Raw genomic sequence first — 19753 nt, forward strand, 5'->3', positions numbered from 1 at the left:
TTGATCTCCACTTTGTGCAGAACCACCTAGTCTAGTATTACCACCTCAGTCGCCACCTCTCCAGGCCCCTTGCTCTTCTGCCAGTCTCTAGCATGCAGTTTCATATGGAAACCCACTTTAGTGGCCTCGAGATTGAACGTGGTTGTTTCAGCAATTGCTTTACTCGGATTTCTTAGCAATTGCTCGAACTGCATGATGGAGAAGCTGGGACACTGGGTAGTCCAGACGAAACATATATATAGAGAGACAAACGAGGCCGCGGACTGGGTTGCTGCTTACGCGACCAACCATGCGGTAGATACGCTGTGGACGACTGAGGGGGAGTTGGCTAGGGCACTCCGGAACGTTTTGTTTCTAATTTTATTCAGTGTATTCGTACCCGAGTGATATGAACTGCCCCCCTAAATTAAAAAAAAGAAAAGAGAGACACTCGGTAGTGATGTACACAAAGATAACAAAGAAGATGTCAGCAACAGCCAGTCTTGGGCAGCATGGTGCAGCACATCAGGTTTCCAAGTCTCTTGAAGACATGAGACGCCGGCACTGGGGAGGGCTTGGCCTAGCCATGGTCATAAGGATTTAAGAGGAATTCAGTTTGTAGTAAAAATGCAGGGGGGTCGCCGGTCGCACCAGACATGTCGCAGAAGAATGGTGATTGTGGAGAAACAAAATTTTGCTGGCTGGAATTTACGTAATCATAGACATTGTCTTCATGCAACTTGAATGCAATCTAATAATGATAATCTTCACTCTCTTGATTGTAATTTGGTTTATAGGCAAGAGAGAGAGAGAGAGAGAAAAGAATGAAGAATGGCAAGTTCAGGAAATTAACAACCCAATGCAGAACTTTAGAATGACCGTTTCATCTAGGTTGGCAAGGGACATCTAGGTCTCTCTCTCTGCTGCTACAGCGCCTAGGTATGTCCTCATCCTCGGAGCCTTCAGCTCTCGGCCACCTTAAGGTCAGTTTGTTCGTTGGCGAAGGAAGCACGGATGTTGCCTTTGTAATTAGGGATCACGAGTCCAAGCTGATTGCGGGGAGAGGGCGGCGCACCTTCGAGTCATTAGTTCCGGGTACGAAACTAAGAGCTGCTTGGGAGGGTGTCTTCTATGCGAGGAGAGTTCTAGAAGCCATATACATCATCCTAGAGGGGGACTCAGTGGAGGTGGTTAAGTGAATTTTACAAGAGGGGCCGGGGATATTCGACCATCTGCTTCTAGAGAACGCTTGACAGCTACTGCAGGAATGTGATGTCTTCCAGGTTGTGTATGTATTCCGGAAGGCGAATAGAGCTGCTGACTGGGTCACCTCCTTTACTGCTCATCATTCTGAAGAGTGTCTCTGGACCCGCTTTATATCCATCCCTCCACCCTTGTGGAGTATTTTGTCCCTTAACTCAGTAGACAATGCTCATGCAAGACTAGTGTAAGCTACCAGTATACCAAAAAAAAAAAAAGAACTTCAAAAGACTTGCGCGTCGCTTACTTCATATGAAGAATCTAATTACTAACAGCTCCAAGGAGCATTTGGAGTTCTATCTGAATCACGGGAGCAATCAGTCAGGCAAGAATGCTCCTTAAAATTAACATATAGAAAATCATCAAAGAAAATGTAAAAGGGCAAGAAAGCTTGAAAGTCACAACATGTGCTCTGAACAACAAAAACTAATTAGAGGGGTCAATATTATAAAGGGAACCTCATATTGCAGCAAACTTTGTTAATACAATAAAAAGGAAATGTGTAGAGATATATACAACTCACTGGTTCGAATTTACAGTCTTTTTTTTTTTTACTTTGATGACTTGATTGAGTGCATCGAGAGTCATTTTCTTTACCTGGATCATGTTCGCCATGATAAGAAACTATTTCAGGAGTTTGGACAAGTAGGAAAAATGAATTTCAAAATGCAGAACAAGTAACATTTCTAATGTAAGCAGGCATTTATATGTATAGATACCTATAAATATGGATTTCAAAATAGAATGTGATAATTTTCCATTTGGGAATTGTCCAATAATGCATTCCAACAAAGATACAGAGACCAGAACATGGCTAGTGGATCCAAAATTTACAAAGATAATTTCATACAAGGAGATTTACAAAGAAACTCTACACCAGTCATACCACAGCAAAATCAGGCATATGCCAAAACAATAACAGACTTAAGTCACAGACTCTGCAAAAGAAGTCCTAATTGCAGGCATATTGCTATCATGTATTGCGGGCTGAGATTGGCAAACAATACCTCAATCTATTTGTTCACCACCAAGATCTTTTTAATCATTCAAATTACAGCATTATTTGTCCCATTTCCTTCTCTTCTAAATCACCAACTAATGCTTGCAAAGCAACAGGTTCATCCACAAGTTCATTAATAGACAACTCTGAACAAATTTCATCAGGTACATGACAATTAGTTCTTTGTTGCTCCTTCAAATCTTCATTCTGAGCAAGCTGCTGGTCATTTGGAATAGCCATCGTCTCTCTTGTTCACCAGGTGAAGCGTTAGGGTCTTCATTGTCCCCAGCTTTAGCAGCAGATAAAACACTTGTTACTGTATTTGGATCACAAGAGCAAGCAGTTTCACCTCTTTCAGCTTCAGAATCAGAAAATCCAGCATCGGTGTCTCTCCGAACATCCATGGCATTTCCAGCTTTAACATCTATGTCTTACAGCAAGATTTATATATACATCCAGAATTTATTTTCTGCTCATCAGTATTTCTTTTTCAACTTCTCTATCCTATAAAGCTGATGGTCAGAAAGGCTATCTCTGCTGTATGTGTCATAATACTCACTTGAATTAATAGTAGAATATCAGACGACAATGAAATTTCCAGATTAAAATGGAGCAACATGTTAGATGAACAATAGACGTAGTCACCAAAAGGAAATGTTGATGCAACTTTTTAAGATTAAAAGCATTATAATCACATAATTACAAAATGAAAATCTAATCATTCAGTTCAACAAATATAAACCTTTTTTTAATACATGCCCACAAGAGATCTAAAACCAGAAGGAGCAGATATAACAATGACCAAAACAAAGAAGTCGCAAGAAATAGAAGTTTTTTGTTTAATTTTAACTCTGCCACATATTAAAAATAAAAATAAAAGAAAAAAGGAAAAGATACAGGAAAACAACAAACCCCTTTTGTAGATATAAAATCATTGAATTCACTCTGAAATTAAATTTGGTGACTAATGGGAGAAAAAAATTTCTCAAGCTAGGCTAGATATGTATGGTTTGATATCACTAATACAGAGCACCAAATGCCAGTTACCAACATGAGAAGTTGCATACTTTTAAACACATCGACACACAGCCACATAGAGAGAAAATATCAGTTATGATAACAAACAACTTACCACATCAGAAATGCCACAATGAAGCTTTGTGACAGAATCACCCCTTCCTAACACTCCAGGAAGTCCATAAGCAATAAATGTTTTTGCCCCAGATCTAGCTTCAGAACATCCTTGGGCACTTTCAGTTAAAGATTAAGAGCACCTTACCTAGGATCTGTATATTCTGGGAATGGGAAAGCAGTGAGAATCTCAGCCTTGTGGCGTGGCAACTGCTAAAAAAAACTGGTTGGGGGGCAGTCCTTAAGTTTAAGCATCTAAGGCCATTGACTGCTATGAGCTCGTCCCACAGTACATTATCTGAAAAACTGGTGACCATTTATTTCATCTTACAGGATATCCAATATGCATCAGAGTGTCGCAAGTTAGAGTGCATAGAATAGCAGAGCACAGTGGATTGGCCAATATATTCTAGACAAATTTAATGAATGGCTGGAAATTATGCAAAAAAAGATGATGATGAACAATATAAACACTGCACTTGGACAGGGAAGGAATAGCCACAAAACATACATAGAGGGCAGCTGCATAATTGGGTAACCTTAATTGCCAAGGCCTTTTTTAAGACAAGCAAAGAACTAACAGAAGAACAATAGACTATAACTGTGCATATGCATAGGATTTTACACAGACGTTGTTCCCAGGGGTACATATACATGTCAGCATTCCTACAGAAATCTATTTTAACACATGGATATCAAAGCAATATTATGATTCATCTTAAAACCCCTGAAAAACTCATGCACTAGTCAAAAAACAATATTTGATTGAAGAGCGAATTTCATACTCCTGTCAATGTATTAGTTCATGTTAAACACGATATAAAAGATGATCACTTAAGGATGTGTTTGCAGTTTATACATAAATAAGATATTTGGAAATTATGGAGGCCAATATCCAAGGCAATTTTCTATAAGAGATGCAGCATTTAACAGCATTGCAATAGAACAAGGCCCAAGCCTGAATAGAGAGTAAATGACAGCCACAGATTCATTCACTCACTCTTACTATTAAGAAACATGCCTTAAACTCGACTTAAAAGCATGCGCAGTATATTGAAACTAACCTCACGCCAACCCAATGCAAACAACCAATTTCCTTAAATTCAAAAGCACCCTTAGACATTGACTTCTCTCGCAAGGCAAGCCATATAACCATTGGCTCCAAGCTTAGGCCATAAGTAATTTCAAGCTCATCATGAACAGTTACTGACTAGCCCTTTACCCAATGGTTTTGGAAGTATTCTAATTCTTCCTGTTGAATATCTCTAGCAGTCAGACAGTATAAATAGTTATCATCAGAATTCTCTCTACAAGCTGCTTTCTGAAACATTTCACTCCCAGCATTTAGATGGCCAGATGAAGTGAAACAGGAGCATCGACAGGGCATGTCCCCAAATCTCGCAAACTTATTGCTCCTAGGATTTGTATCAGCTTTCTCCTCTATTTCATAAAGCAACTTTTCAGGAAAGTCATGCACTTCAGTTCCACCAAGGTTATTACCACAGCCCCCAATCTCCTTTGGTGGTAAAGTAATGCTGCCATCAATATTTGCATCCTATTCTTCCATGGGAGTCAGATAATCTGACGAGATAGCAAGCTGCCTGTCAAAAGAACTCTGGTGACTTTTTTCTCCTGACTTATTGACCTTTCTTTATGTGATGAGGAGATTCTCCATGCACATGATCTTTACCTCTATCTTGCTTTATGTGATGAGGAGATTCTCCATGCACATGATCTTTACCTCTATCTTGCTATGGCAAAATTACTATCCCCTGACCACCAGGTAAGCAACCTTCTTGAAGCTCCCAGCAGCAACAATAGCATAAGTCATATGAACAACTAAGGCAGCTTCTGTGAAAATCAATGATAGAGGTTCTGCAATTGTCACTGCTACAAAACAATTCACAAATTAGATTTTTGAAGGCTTATGTAATCACATGCAGAGCCTCTTATTTATGAAGGGCAAATAAGAACAGTAGGCAATCTTCGATTTTCTAAATTGGCCAATATTTCAATAGCTAGGTTCGTATGATATCGGCCAAGATCTTGAAATATCTTAGATCTCTCGATTTTTTTTTTTAAGTACAATGGCAGCTCACATACAATGGGTATGAATGCGGCCAACAAAATCAAAAAACAATATCTCACTATAAAGCTTCAGCAAGAATTCTTGATTTTTCCATATAAAGCCCTCGGAGTGGTAGGCAGCAAATGACATAACCCAGTCAGCCACGCCATTCGCCTCTCTGTAGACATGCGTGGCCGTGAAGGAGCCACACTCCTTTGGTAGTCTGCAAATGTCAATCTTTCGAATTTTCCGAACTTTTCATTTTGACCGAGATAAACCATAATCTCAGTTCAGACCAGCGCTGACCACCCAACGAGATGGCTAAGATCTCTGGTTTTAAAGAACCTTGATGAGGGAAAAAACTTTACCAGCATATACATTCACACTTCTGACATCTAGCTCTTTTTAACTTTATCTCAGTTGATGCCAAACCTGGTTAGGAGAAAAATGCAGCAGCAGAGGAGAAAGAACAGATGGAAAAGAACAAAGGGACAGGTATACGACTTGAAGTTCAATTTTTGTCAGTTATCACTCGAATCTTGGCCTCGATTTCCTTTTCTGCCATCTGTTCTTGTCGTAGTTCTTTCCAATAGCTTGTTGCTGTCATGGCTTTTTATATTACTTTACTGAGAGCACAACTTATGGTGTAGTCATTCTAAACTAACCACTATAGGACCATCCATGACTTGACCTGTCATTATTCCTAATAAACCTAATTTATGACTGGTTTTATCCGGTTAAAACTAATCATAGTCCAAACCATCATCCACCGTATTATTAATCACTGCTGCTCCCCTGACCTTGGCTGGAACTATGAAGCAAATTAACGCATGTTTTCTCTTTCTATTTTAACCTATTTAACTCAATTGAATGAATGCCCCAATCAGCCTGACCAACCATCGTAAATCGCCCTAAATAGATCGAGAAACTAGCCGTTTCTACCAAACTATTTTAGCTAGGTTCTATAGTTCATTTCTTGTAATAATTCACAAATTACCGAGAAAGGACCTATTTACATGGATCATCAAACAGTTTGATGGATATATGATCCGCTTCCATGAAATTATTATATTGTTTCATTATAATAAAGATGGATGGTGCTTGCAATAAAAGAAAACTCCATTCATTTCCTTTTTTTCCAACCTCCCTCGCCAGAAAAAAAACCCCATACTAGCGTGTACCATGTGTGGCGCGAGCTGCGAGCCCATGCTGTCGTACTCGAGGACGATTCAGCTACACTTATTGGTTGGATTCAGCAGGATGTGAAGAGGATGGGCAAGCACCACCCGCTGCTAAGAAATATCTAGGCTATAATCAGTGGCGGGATGGCCTTACAGGCAGAGCACCTCATCCTGAGGCCAACAGGGCAGCATATTAGATAGCCTCATATGTGGTTAACTAACCATTCTGGATAGATCCTGTGGCTAGAGGAGAGGAAATTACTCGGGGCACATTAGAACTTGTTATTTTTTTGATTTTTTTTTTCCAATTTGTATGAGACATCTGTCTCAGCAAAAAAAAAAAAAAAAAAAAAAAAAAAAAAAAAAAAAAAAAAAAAAAAACACCTCCATACCATCGCCACTGTGAGGATGAGTCAGAGCTCCCCGTAGACCCCTTCCCACTGCCACATGTTGGTTGACCATGCATCATCCTCGACCTCCATTATTACAGCTATTCATGGTCATCCTCCCCCATAGCAAAGGTAAGAGGGGCGCCAAGCCAAGGGACATGGACATGGGCGCTCTGATCACCAGCCATCGCAAGATGGTTGCCGCACCTAGGGCCCAAATTTGCTACAAGTTAGAGGAAGGGGCTCGGGCCAAGGCCCTCTTCGCCTCCCTCTATTTGAATCCCCTGTCGACTATGACCTCGGTGCATCGTCGCCCTCACCTCAGCCCCCTCCGCCTAACCCATCTTCGGAGATGAAGTCCATTCCCTGCTGCCCTTTGCTGCCTCTTGCCCTCGCCATCTCCCTTTTTTTTGGTCTTTTCTTCCCTTGGCGACCACTAAATAGGGGAGATGGAGCCCCCGCAGGCGGACTGCTCCACGGATGGTAATGTATGTTGCAGCCTGTCAGCTCGAATCCCCAAATAACCCATCATTTCAAGTTTGACTGAAATAATGGGGCCATTTAACCCATTTTAACTTATTTAATAATTAAGTCGGTCCATAGCCCAACTTATTCTGAAGATTCAAAATTTATCTAACTCATATAAAATATGCATAACCTATTTCTATCCTATTTATCCTAACCAACTTGACCGATTTAATTTGTTTAAATCCATATAATCCATAAAAAAACCTACTTGAACTATTTAATCCATTTAACTTGATTTGCCTTATTTAATAAATGGCTTATGTAAGTCAAGTCAGATTATCTATTTAATAAATAGGCCAGATATAAAGTTGAATCTGATCCATTTAATAAACAAGTTGGATTCGAGCTGACAATTTTTTCACTCAACTTGTATTCAACCCGATCCATATCTGATTCGACTTGATCCGATTGCCACCCCAATATGTTGAGCTCCAAATTGCCCTTAAGGGTTCATTTGGTTGGGGTATGCCAAAGTAATTTGATGATTGTCGAAAATTATTTATCTACAAAAATAATTGCGAAGAAATAAATTTTCTCATATTTGATAGGTGGAAATATAGTTTGGAAAAACGATATAGAAAAAATATTACAATATTTGGTTGTAGGTAATCTTATACGAAAATATTGCCAAATTTTCAACAATGCATTTAAATAAATAATTCAAGTAATAACATTTTTTTTTCAGTACATTTATTGGCCATCTATGACTAGCTTACATAAACGCCGACAATATCAACTATTTTGAATATTCAAACATATTTACATAAATTAATAAATATTTTTAAAATTAATAAATTCTATTAAAAATATATATTTTTATTATAAATGATGTTTAATATGTTTTGGTATATAAATAAATATATTAATTATTAATAAATCCTGTGTTATATTTATTGATATTTAATAAATATTTGTTAATTATCAATAATTAATATTTACTAATAATTATATTAATGCATTAAATATATTATTATCTATAAATATTATTAATCAATATGTTAATATATTTATAATATTAGTATAATATATATAATTAATATTAATTATATTAATGTAATTAATATAATATTAATATAATATAAGAGAGGAAATTTTTGTTAATAAATGATCTTTTTAGATTATCCCAACTCGATGATCCGACATGGGAGGGGTGATATTTGTTTTACCTTCATTTTGAAAAAAAATAGATATAAAATATATCATTTATTTTACTATTTTTCTCGTTTGCTTTTTATGTCAAATATGATAATCTAATACAAAAGTTATTTTTTTATACCAGATTATCTTCGATAAACGATCCATCATTTTTTTTCTTGCCACCGCATTGAAAAATTTCTCGAGTGTGAAAAAGAGGTTTCCAGTCTCCCAAAATTATCTTTTATTAAAAAATAAAATTAAAATGTAAACTCCTGAAGATCAGGGTATATTTTCTAATACTAAATTTATTTTAAATAACATTGATCAAAAGAATCTCTGCCATCCATCAAACTATCCCTTCTCTCCAAGAAACCCACGTCCACGCGAGATCAAAGACCATTACCTGCGCCATCGCCTACGACGGAATAGCGAACAAAACCCCCATTCCGCTGGGTTTTCGTGCGCAAGGGTTCTCTTCCCCTCCCTTTCTCCTCTCACGGATAACCCGGTTTCTCCCCCTCGCCAGTAGTCCTTTCTCGCCGATCGCTCGACTCACAGAGTCGTTAACCATAGATCGATGGGAGACTCTCAATACTCCTTCTCGCTAACCACATTCAGGTACTCACCGTTCCTTCCACCCCTTTCCGTTCCTTCTCCCGAACCCTCGAATCCCCAGATCCTAACTCCTGTTTCTTGATTCAGCCCTTCGGGGAAGCTGGTGCAGATCGAGCACGCTCTGACGGCCGTCGGATCCGGCCAAACGTCTCTTGGAATCAAGGGTAATCTGCACCTCCTTGGATGAATTCGCCCCCTTGCTTTGACCACACCAATTGGCGTAGATCGGTTCTTGCTCGGTTGTTCTTCTTATTTTTATGGTCTTTTGATATAAAAATAGCTTTTTCCAACGTTTTTTTTTGCCCCTTTCTGTCTGATAGTTTATATTAAAGTGAACATGAGTTGCTTGTTTTTGGGCGTCGAGGGTTGGTAAGTTTCTCACCCACGAAACTCCATTTTTAGCCTTAGTTTGGGTTCTATGTAGCGTGCCAACTACTGAACTAGGGTTCGTTCTGACTTAGTTTTTTCTATTTGAGCTATGAAAATCTCTCTCTCTCTCTCTCTCTCTCTCTCTCTCTCTCTGTGTGTGTGAATTCCGACCTGAATTTCATAGCCTATTTGCAATAATTTACTACTAGCAGTGCTTGACATGCTTGTAGAATCATGATAGGAGCAATATAATTATCGTAGTTAAAAATCATCGCAATTATGACGTGCTCAAATATTCCAACTTTTGACGAAGATTTATCGTATTCTTGTTTAATATATTGCTATCTAGATTGTAGCCTCCTAATCTCTTCTTTGCTGACCTTATCTTCATGTGGATATATGCCATGACAGAGCGTGAAAATTTTGATAGCAGATATCATTACTTATCCACAATTTTTTTTTCTTGTTGATGCTTCTTGTTTTCCTAAATCAATCTTTTTTTTTCCCTAAAAATCTATTTCTTTATTTACCAGATAAGTTCATAATTCTTTATCTCAACGCGATAAACCCGATGCCTGTCCAGGACCCGACAACATCTGAGATAATTTGAAAGTTAGACCGAAGGGTCATGTTATTTCCTGTTGATTGTTTTCTGAACACGACACGTCGTGCCATTAACATTAATTATTCTTCTTATGCTGTCATTTGAGGGGCTTAGAGACTGGTGCAGCAATAACTATCAATAGTTCTAGTTGGACCTTTCCTTCCCAAAGATGGCTGAACAGTTATGAGTCTTTGATGTAAAGCAACTTTGAGTTTCGCTAGTTCCACAAGAAGTAGGGTTAGATTATTTTATTATACTTGATGGAAGTGATGTTGCATATATATTTAGATGTTAAATTGATTGAGATGATGCAGTGGTGGAATCCTAGTGACTGGTCAAAGTTAAAAGTTAACTAGTTGTTAAGCATCATTTGTGCAATTCCTTATGTTTTCTTCACAAGTCTGTTATCTTTGATTTTCTTATACACCATATCTAAAGCTTTCATATTTGTATTGGTGGTGATTGCAGCTGCCAATGGAGTTGTTATTGCAACTGAGAAGAAATTGCCTTCCATCTTAGTGGATGAGACATCTGTAAGCACACATCACTTCCACCTCTGGAAATACCTGTGTTGTCCTCATGTGATTGTGGCAAAGTTAACTTCATTTGATATTTTCTCCCTGTCCCGAGCTGTTTTACCCTAGATATTTTTAACCTTTCTTTATTGGGAAGACAGTATTTTTCATGTTTAAACATGTTTATTATTTTTATGCATCCTTTTGGTTTGTATCATTTGCTAACTTCTTTATAAAGAAAGTAAAAAGTAAAAACTGAAACGCAATGGATTCACTTTGCTTGATTGCGTATTGCTTAGTGTGCTTGCATCATGATTTTTAATTTTGGACCTCATCATGAAGAGTCATTTTATGACTGCCTGCAAATTTAAGTTCCTATAACCGGGGAACCCCCCTTGGACTTTTACATGTCTTACTAATGAGCCTTAAGGCGTTTGAGCGGGCTAGCCTGAAGATGTACATGACTCCTTGGAGCATCCCTTAGGGGTCTGTGTTAGCGAGACCAAGATACCTCAGTATCCTGAGTCTTTGCTATTGCTCCCTCTTGTATGGCACGTTCCTCTCAAAGGACACCCTTATGTTCTTAACACCCTCTTCTATGACATCTATAAGAGTCAAATGCTCACCAGTTGGTGAAGGTAATGCTTGCTGGCTGTACTTTGGCCAACCTCAAGAGCTGTTTGGGCAGTTTGAAAGTTTAAGGACTCTAATTAGTCTGAGGATGTTTAGCTTCCCATTGAAATGGTTGGTTGGCTCTAGGATTGTCACCTTTGAATTTTGCTGCATGCAAGTCAACGCATGCTTTTTTGTAGATCCAAGAGGCACATGATTTCGATACTTCTACTACATTCAATTTCCTTTCTGAAATTTTCTTGTCTAAATGATAATGACTGGAAGTAGTAATACAGATGTCAACGTATTTTTTTCCTTTTGAGTTTGTCAAGTAATGCTTGATGAATTAATATGGATAATCTAGTTATATGGGTTCTACTATGTTCAGTTGAAGTCCTGTTTTACACTTCCTTTCAGAATTGAATATTTTGTTGACTAATGAAGGATATGCTTCGAAGCTTTTTCTTTTCGTTGAGATAAGTCTCCTCACGTCTGCTTACATTGTAATATTTGATCAGCTTCTGATTACAACGTCTGGCTCTTTTCCTTGTCTTTATTTTCTTTCTAGCATTCACATTTCCTTGTGGAGTTGCAGTTAACCTTCAGCTTTATCAATAAGTTCTGGGCACTTATCCAATCTTAAGTCTCTGTGTTTGCTTTTTCTTTGGAACATGGAAGCTTGATTTTAAACTTATTTAACTGTAGGTGCAAAAGATTCAGCTGATGACAACAAACATTGGAGTTGTTTACAGGTGTTATGTGCCACTTACTATGTTCATTCCTTTATTTATTTAAGTTGCTTATATTGTGTTTATGATATTAAATATTATGTGACCTCCAAACTAATTTTGAACTTTGATTCTATACATGACGTTATCATGGGACTTCTAATATGATAACTGTTTATAGACTCCTTTAGCATGCTTCCAGATATATAGTCATTATCTCCCATGGCGATAGTTGTAGTAATTGTGAATTTTATAAACAATAAAAGCTGTTGAATCGATAAATGTTTGTGAGAAAAGTGCATGTCAGAAACTTTGTTAGTGGTTTTGCCTTCTAAATTGTCCATCACTGGCATTACAGAAGCCTAGTACAGTGAATGCAAACTAGCGCATTGGTGTGATTCCCTGATGAAATTCTTATGATTAGGTTAATTTGACACCTGCAGAATGCTGACATCTCTTCCCTTGACATTTGAAATGGGGGATTCCTTGATCGCCTTTCTAATATGCTATTGCTCATAATTTGCTATTGCTAAGTATTTGCCAGCTTTTTTCAGAATCACCTTTTCTATTAGATGCCGTCATTAATTTTATTTTCTTCTCTCAATTGTTTGTCTATTTATATGCAGTGGAATGGGCCCAGATTCCCGCGTTCTTGTGAGAAAAAGCAGAAAACAAGCACAACAGTATTACCGACTATATAAGGTCTGGTCAGCTGAAATGTTTTCTATTTACCTAGCAGCAAGATTTGTCTAACTACTTCCATTATTGTTTTTTCTTCCTCCCATTCATGAACATTCTGCATTTTTTTTTGCGTTACACATAGTAGTAGCATAGTTATTACTAAATCCCCCCAAAGCATATTTTTTATATGCTGCTTACCAGAAAAACAAAAAATGCACATATTATATGTTTTTATACAACTCATTTGAGAAATAGTTTCCCTGAACACAGTCCTTATTTCAATTTACACTTTGGAAAACAAATAAATTGAAGGCAATCAGTTAGCGTAGACTTGTGCATCATTTTGCTTGCTGTCTGATGGAAAAAAGTACAAGTTTTTTAATGGACACATGATAGTGAGGACCTGTTTGTACAAAGTTTCTTTGCTTAATTGTCGTTTCTGGACTTTTGTTCTATAATAATGCCAATAATTCTGCATTTGTCTTTGCTTCATATTGTTTTATCATTCTTTCTGATGGTTACTGTGAATTCATGATCTCAGGAGCCTATACCAGTTACCCAACTTGTTAGGGAAACTGCAGCTGTTATGCAGGAGTTCACTCAATCTGGGTATGTTATTTTTTGAGTTGCTTTGTTAAAGGATACACATCAGAATTACCAATTGTTAGCAAATGAAAAAGCCTATTTATTTGTCAAAGATGAATTTTTTCCATACATATATATTATAATTAAGTTATGGACGATATCTCCTCCTTTGCTGGCAATGACATATGAATCAACTGTTAACCAAAAATTTCAAATTTTAAAGCCGCACCAGAACTGCTTATTTGCCTCTTCTTTATCGCCTTAATTTTTAATTAGTCTATACTTATTAGTTCTCTGTGGCGCAATCTCTTTTTTTTGGTCATACTACCTCTGTCAAAAATGCTACAAGATTCACTATATGTGGTAATTGAATAATTCCTCTTTCTTCTGATTTGCCAATGTCGTTTGTCAAACCTTCAACCAGGTCAATTGAACTGGTTGACTTGCTATTTGAAATGCATGAAAGCAAAGTTAAACTTCAGTTAAGTTTTGCTTTTAGATGTTGACTTATTATTTGAAAATGAATGAAAGCAAAGTTGAACTTCAGTTGACTTTTGCTTTTAGATGTAGTTTCCTCTTTCCATGTTGATTAGATTCCCTTCAAGACTTTGGTAACCTTCATCGGCTTCCTCATGATTCTGAAGCTTATTTTGCATAGCATTTGTATCCATACTTGTTGACTGCCTTTTAGGTATCATGGCTGGTCTCTCTTTTATCTATAATTTGCCATAACTAGTGTTGCATGGACGCGGGCATGAGAATCGGATTCGGGCACGTGTCCCAATGTCGTACTTGGCAAGAGGAGAAAAAAGAGATGCAAGGATATGCAGAAAAATAATTTTAACTAGTATATATATTTATGCATATAGTTACATACATACAGATGCATACATATGCATATATACGTACATATATACGTATACATACACACATGCATGCATACATATATATATATATATAGAGTATCATATAGAAGAAATATCAAAAACATTAGTTGTTAAAAATTCCATTAGCTTAAGGATCTTAGACAATTACAGTTTACAAAATTATTTTAATAATTGCATTCTTAACTAATCTTTGAATGCTCACTTTGAACATCATTATAGCGGATTGAACTTATTGTTGGAGGAATTAACTCCACCAATTTTCACAAACTGTGATTAATAAATATTAACAAGAATCCAAGTATCTGACACATATCCAACTCGGATATGTATCTGGCACGGATTCTAGGAGCTGGAGGTCAGTATCCAGGTAACACAGGATATAACCAGGAATCTATAAATGACCGCTGTCAGGTTGAGATCCAATGGTCTATGCTCTCAAACTCGGATGAACCACGGAAAATTCATATAGCCATTGCCACTTGTATGGATAAGTATTTCATGTATGTAACAAAACCAAACTTCCCTTACCAAAGTTTCAAATGGGTATGTTATGTCTCACCTCCAACTTTAGGTGCACAATCAGATATGCCAGCTTGACACTCTGCTTGTCTGGTTATTGCAAAGAAAGCCTTATGATAATTCTTATAATTCATGCTTTCTTTTCTTTCCCCTTTCTTTAACCCCTGCAGTGGTGTAAGGCCATTTGGAGTTTCTTTGCTGGTTGCTGGATATGATGACAATGGTCCACAGCTGTATCAGGTATTTTGGCATCTTACCTTCTTTTTTTTTCGCCCTTTTACTGGTTTCATCATCAGTAGAGGATTCTGAGTTTAGTGCATGATATTCCTAATAATTTCTTTCAGGCACATTCCCTGTTGTTAGGAGCTGTCAATGTAACTTATTTTTTTCATATAATAATGTATATGTACATCTTAAATTGATGATTTTTTGCATGAATTGATCTTAATCTGCATCTGGTTCTTTTTTAATAGGTACAGGCAAGTCTTGTAGCTTCTTGCAATCTTTTTTTTTACTGACCTTCTTATGTCTACTGTCATTAACATGATGTGACAATTCAAATCTTATACTTCTTATTTCTTTGAACCTTGTTTTCTAGGTTGACCCATCAGGTTCTTATTTTGCTTGGAAAGCATCTGCGATGGGGAAAAATGTTTCCAATGCAAAGACATTTCTTGAAAAGAGGTACCCAGTGCTGGCTGATGTCATCCATAATCCCCCTTAGAGCTATCAGACAACCTCCATCACCACTTTCTTAAAAAACCTTAATTCATCTCTGAAATTCTATGTTTGTTGCCATGCTTTTTGCTTGCTGGAGGAATATCTGCTGTTGCAAGCATCAGCTTTTATTGCTTCATCACAAGTTGAAACCTTTCTTCTGATTGTAGGTATACTGATGACATGGAGCTTGATGATGCTGTCCATACTGCCATTTTGACTCTTAAAGAAGGGTATTTTCATATGCTTCATTTGAAACATTTTTCATTCATCGTATACCTAGTTCTTCTGTGATGCTAATGCATTATGTTGCAAAATGTGTAGGTTTGAAGGTCAAATTTCAAGCAAGAACATTGAAATTGGAATTATTGGTGCTGACCGTAAATTCAGGTATGCTCATTCAATTTCTGTTCGGCAAATGGTTGAGCAAGTGTTTCAATGTTTTAAGTGATGTTATCAGTTTATCGTGTCTAACGCATAGAATTGCACTGTTTGCATGTTTAACTAAGTAAAATGGGTTAACCTTAGTTTTTGCATCAGTTGGCATAGATGTACTGGTTAGGCTACATCAATTTGATTGAGCGCTAGTAGAGTTATGGAAAAGTTAGGTGGTACCATGAAGCGCTTGCTTGTGTGATATTACCTCTTGCCCCTACGAGATGGGGGTTTGATACTAATTGTGCTTGCTACGGCCCCTATGGGATGGGGTCTGCATAGAAAGTGGGGATTTAGCCCCTCCAGGTCTCAAAAAAGAAGAAGAAGAAGAAGGAAAAGGAGGAAGAAAAAAAAAAGAAAAGTTTTGGCAATTGTAATGCTATTACATATGCCTCCATATCCTATTCTACTGTCTGAACTTACCTGTAAAATTCCTGTTATAAACAAGAAGTCACTGAATGCTGTAGCGCTTGTGCATTTGAAATTCATCAAGCCTTTGCCAAAGCTATGTTTGGATGCTGAAAGAGCAAGGAAAAGTTATAAATTACGTGGAGTGTGCCATGATTGGCTGATTCTCACTCAGTTGCATTCTCAGTTCATCAGTTAGCAACAAACATAACATAAATAAATTTAGTAAGAGAAACGAATCTTAACGGTAATATTATGAATAGCTGCAAATTGATAAAAGTTGTGATTGATGTATGGGGAGGCAGTAATCATCTGGATTATGGGTAGTCATACCTTGCTGCATGCAAAAGGAATGGTCATGAGTTCAGGGTGGTAGCTTATAATCGGTGTCATACTCATTAAATTTCATTTTATGTTGCAGAGTACTTACTCCAGCTGAGATTGATGATTACCTGGCTGAAGTGGAGTAATTTTATCAAATCCTGTATCCAGCTGAGGATATTGAATTTGTTTTAATGCGTACAATTTTTTTAAACATTCAAGTTTGCTACTCCAGGTTTCATCTATTTTGCTCCAAATTTCTCAAGCTGTAATGGTTTCTTTACTTGATACTGCACAACTGAAGTTATAACCTGCAAAATGACTTGCCTAAAATATCTATTGAAATGCTTACCCATGCTGGGCGTGTGTTCAAATCAAGGGTTATCCGTCTCACAAGCTATATTTTTTCTGTTGTACCCATATAACAAGTGGAGCATATGTGAAGCACGTGTAGAGCATGTCATACTCTGAAAAAGGGGCGACCTTGCAACATCTAGCGATCAGCTTTTACTCTTAGAAAAAAAGAGAGAGAGTATTTGTGTGTTTCAAATCTATTATATCATCAAAATTTATTTTTGAAGTACGTGATGTTTTAGTCTTCTATAATCCCTTGTTATCTTGAGGATTTATTCAATGTCTTGACGACGACTGTAACAGAATGCTGACACGTGGGATGAGGTTCTTTTTGGCCCTTTTTTATCTTTTCTTTCGTTTAGAAACAGGAAGGAGGCTGAGCTCGCCTCTCACCTCAAAATTTATTAAATAAAGGGTAGAAGTGGGAGAGACGGGAGAAGCAGAAAACAGGGAGGGTTAATGGGAGGTAGATGCTCTTTGGTGCAGAAAGAAAGAAGAATCCTGTCACCCTTCGACCAAGTTTGGTGGTAGGGTGTCTTCTTCTAGATGAATTAAGAGTACTTGAAGGATTCAATAAAGTTTTACTATTACGAGGCATTGCATTAAAGATGTTTTTCGGATTCTGTATTCCTGTAAAAGCATTCAAGATTTGCTTGATGCATAATTAATATAGATTTAAACACGTATATGCATGAGTCCTCAGAAGGCCAAAAGGGGGATAAGATGGTGTTCAAGCATGTAGCGGTATTGATCAGAGTTGAGGCCATGTTTGAGAATGGGAGAGGATTTGGAATACGGAAGGGATGGATGGAGGTCTCAAACCCTTAAGAAGAAGGGGGCGCATATGATTAAGATCTTAGAAGATAGGATTTGGATATATTGTTGAACTATAGTTCAACCATGGTTGAACCAATCATCCATAATTCGAATCTTAGAATGGTTCAATTGGATTTGCTAGTTCAAAATATTGGTAAGAATTAATTTGAAGTTGTAATTATGATAAATGATTTGTGAATACAAAATTTCACCTAATATTAGCATATTCTTATGGACACAAATATTGGTTGTATCTCTTTAAGATATATACCCTTATGAGCATAATTATATCATATTTTGCCATCTAAAATATCTACTTATATATCTCTTAAATTATCCTTTTTTGTGATGATACCCGGTTGTTAGATTTTTTGACTAATGAAATAAAAGATTGCCATTTTAAGTATAAAAGAACACTATCACTCTTTCGCATTAATATCTTTAAAACTTTTTAAATTTAATTTATATTATTAACAGAATTTGTGGGTACCTAACTCTCGACTACATCACCAATGAGCCACTTCTTCTTGGTGAAGATAATGTACCATAGGGTGGTGCGATGACATGGTCATTGCTGATGATCCCAACGTGGTTGTTGAGACATAATTGGATATAGGTCATGTCAATTGCTAAGGTTGATGCCAATAGCCTTCCCTCCTTTACTGATAATATCAACCCTCTTAGGGCTCGTTTGGTTCGCAGGAAAACGAGGGGGGAAAGTGTGGTCAACGGGAAAGTAATGAAATGCCTCTTGTTTGGTTGGAGTTTTCAAAGGAGAGAGATGGGAAAGTTGTATTCCCATGGGAATATGATTCCCACATTTCATGGGAAAGTCTTTCCCATGAGAAACATGGGAAAGTTACTTTCCCATGAGGTGGGAATCACTCTTTTTTTATTTTTTCCCAAAAAGACCCTTCAGTATTAAAGAAGCATTAAAGAGGCATTAAAGATCTAATTTTTATTAAGGGCATAATAGGAATTATACATAACTTTTCTAGGAAAGTGGATGGTCAACCAAACATAAGCACTTTGGAAATTAGTCACTTTCCCATGGTTAACCAAACATGTCAAAAGTACTTTCCTAGGTATCCTCTTCCTAGAAATCTGATTCCCAGGAATCATATTCCTAGGAGGGAAAATACTTTCCGCGAACCAAACGAGCCCTTATAGCATTCCGAATTTTTTTTAGAATAATTGTTGAAAAGAGATGGTAGGGATCATTTCTTCATGGTGATCTTTTTATGTTTTTTTTTTATTTTTTTATCCGCATGGTCTGAGGGCAGTGGCGGAAGATGGTATTTCACAGATGATAGAATTCGATAGAAGAATGATGGAAAGACTTCTCGGAGGTGGTTGGCAGGGAGAATAAATGGGGAGAGGTTTGGAGATTGCCGTGGAGAACATAGCTGAAGAAATACCACTGTAGTTGACGCGTATGAACATGCAAGTAACCTAGGAGTTATTGGAGAGAAATAAGAGTAGTCTCGAAAATGGAAGGGGTTGGGGTGGGGTTGTCATGCCTGGCTACTTGCACCGGGTTAATATATTATCGAGTGGATTCGTGATGTTGGGCAACAGGATGATAGCCATCTCTACTCAAGAACATTTAGAGTCTAGTAATTAGTTGTAGCTCGTTGCAGATTGCTCATGTGTTTCAGAAGACGAACATGACAGCAGAGTAGGTCGTCTTTTTTGCTGCTCACCATTTGAAAGGAATTTTACGAACATGAACTATTTTTATTCTCCTATCTCTATCTACTTTTTTTTTTCTTTTTTTTTTTTACGCTGAAGATAGTACTCACGCCACCTTACGTGAGCCACGGTGGTACAAAAACAAACAAAAACAAAAACAAAAAAAATTCTGATTGAGGATCAAGTGGTAATTTTACCAACACTATAAATAAAATCCTTCTT

The 19753-nt window shown here is 37.2% G+C and overlaps 1 protein-coding gene across 1 annotated transcript; it reads left to right on the forward strand.

Moving 5' to 3' along the window:
• Nucleotides 1–9033: 9033 nt before the first annotated feature.
• On the forward strand, nt 9034–17043 carry LOC103716762 (proteasome subunit alpha type-2-A). The gene is made up of 11 exons (XM_008804915.2): nt 9034–9291; nt 9376–9452; nt 10730–10794; nt 12094–12140; nt 12743–12818; nt 13339–13406; nt 14959–15028; nt 15387–15472; nt 15676–15738; nt 15830–15895; nt 16770–17043. Exons 1-11 carry the CDS (start codon nt 9251–9253, stop codon nt 16816–16818), a joined length of 708 nt encoding a protein of 235 aa, XP_008803137.1. The 5' UTR covers nt 9034–9250; the 3' UTR covers nt 16819–17043.
• The last annotated feature ends 2710 nt before the right edge of the window (nt 17044–19753 follow it).

Source organism: Phoenix dactylifera, chromosome 17, assembly GCF_009389715.1.
Source record: "Phoenix dactylifera cultivar Barhee BC4 chromosome 17, palm_55x_up_171113_PBpolish2nd_filt_p, whole genome shotgun sequence".
Lineage (NCBI taxonomy): Eukaryota > Viridiplantae > Streptophyta > Magnoliopsida > Arecales > Arecaceae > Phoenix > Phoenix dactylifera.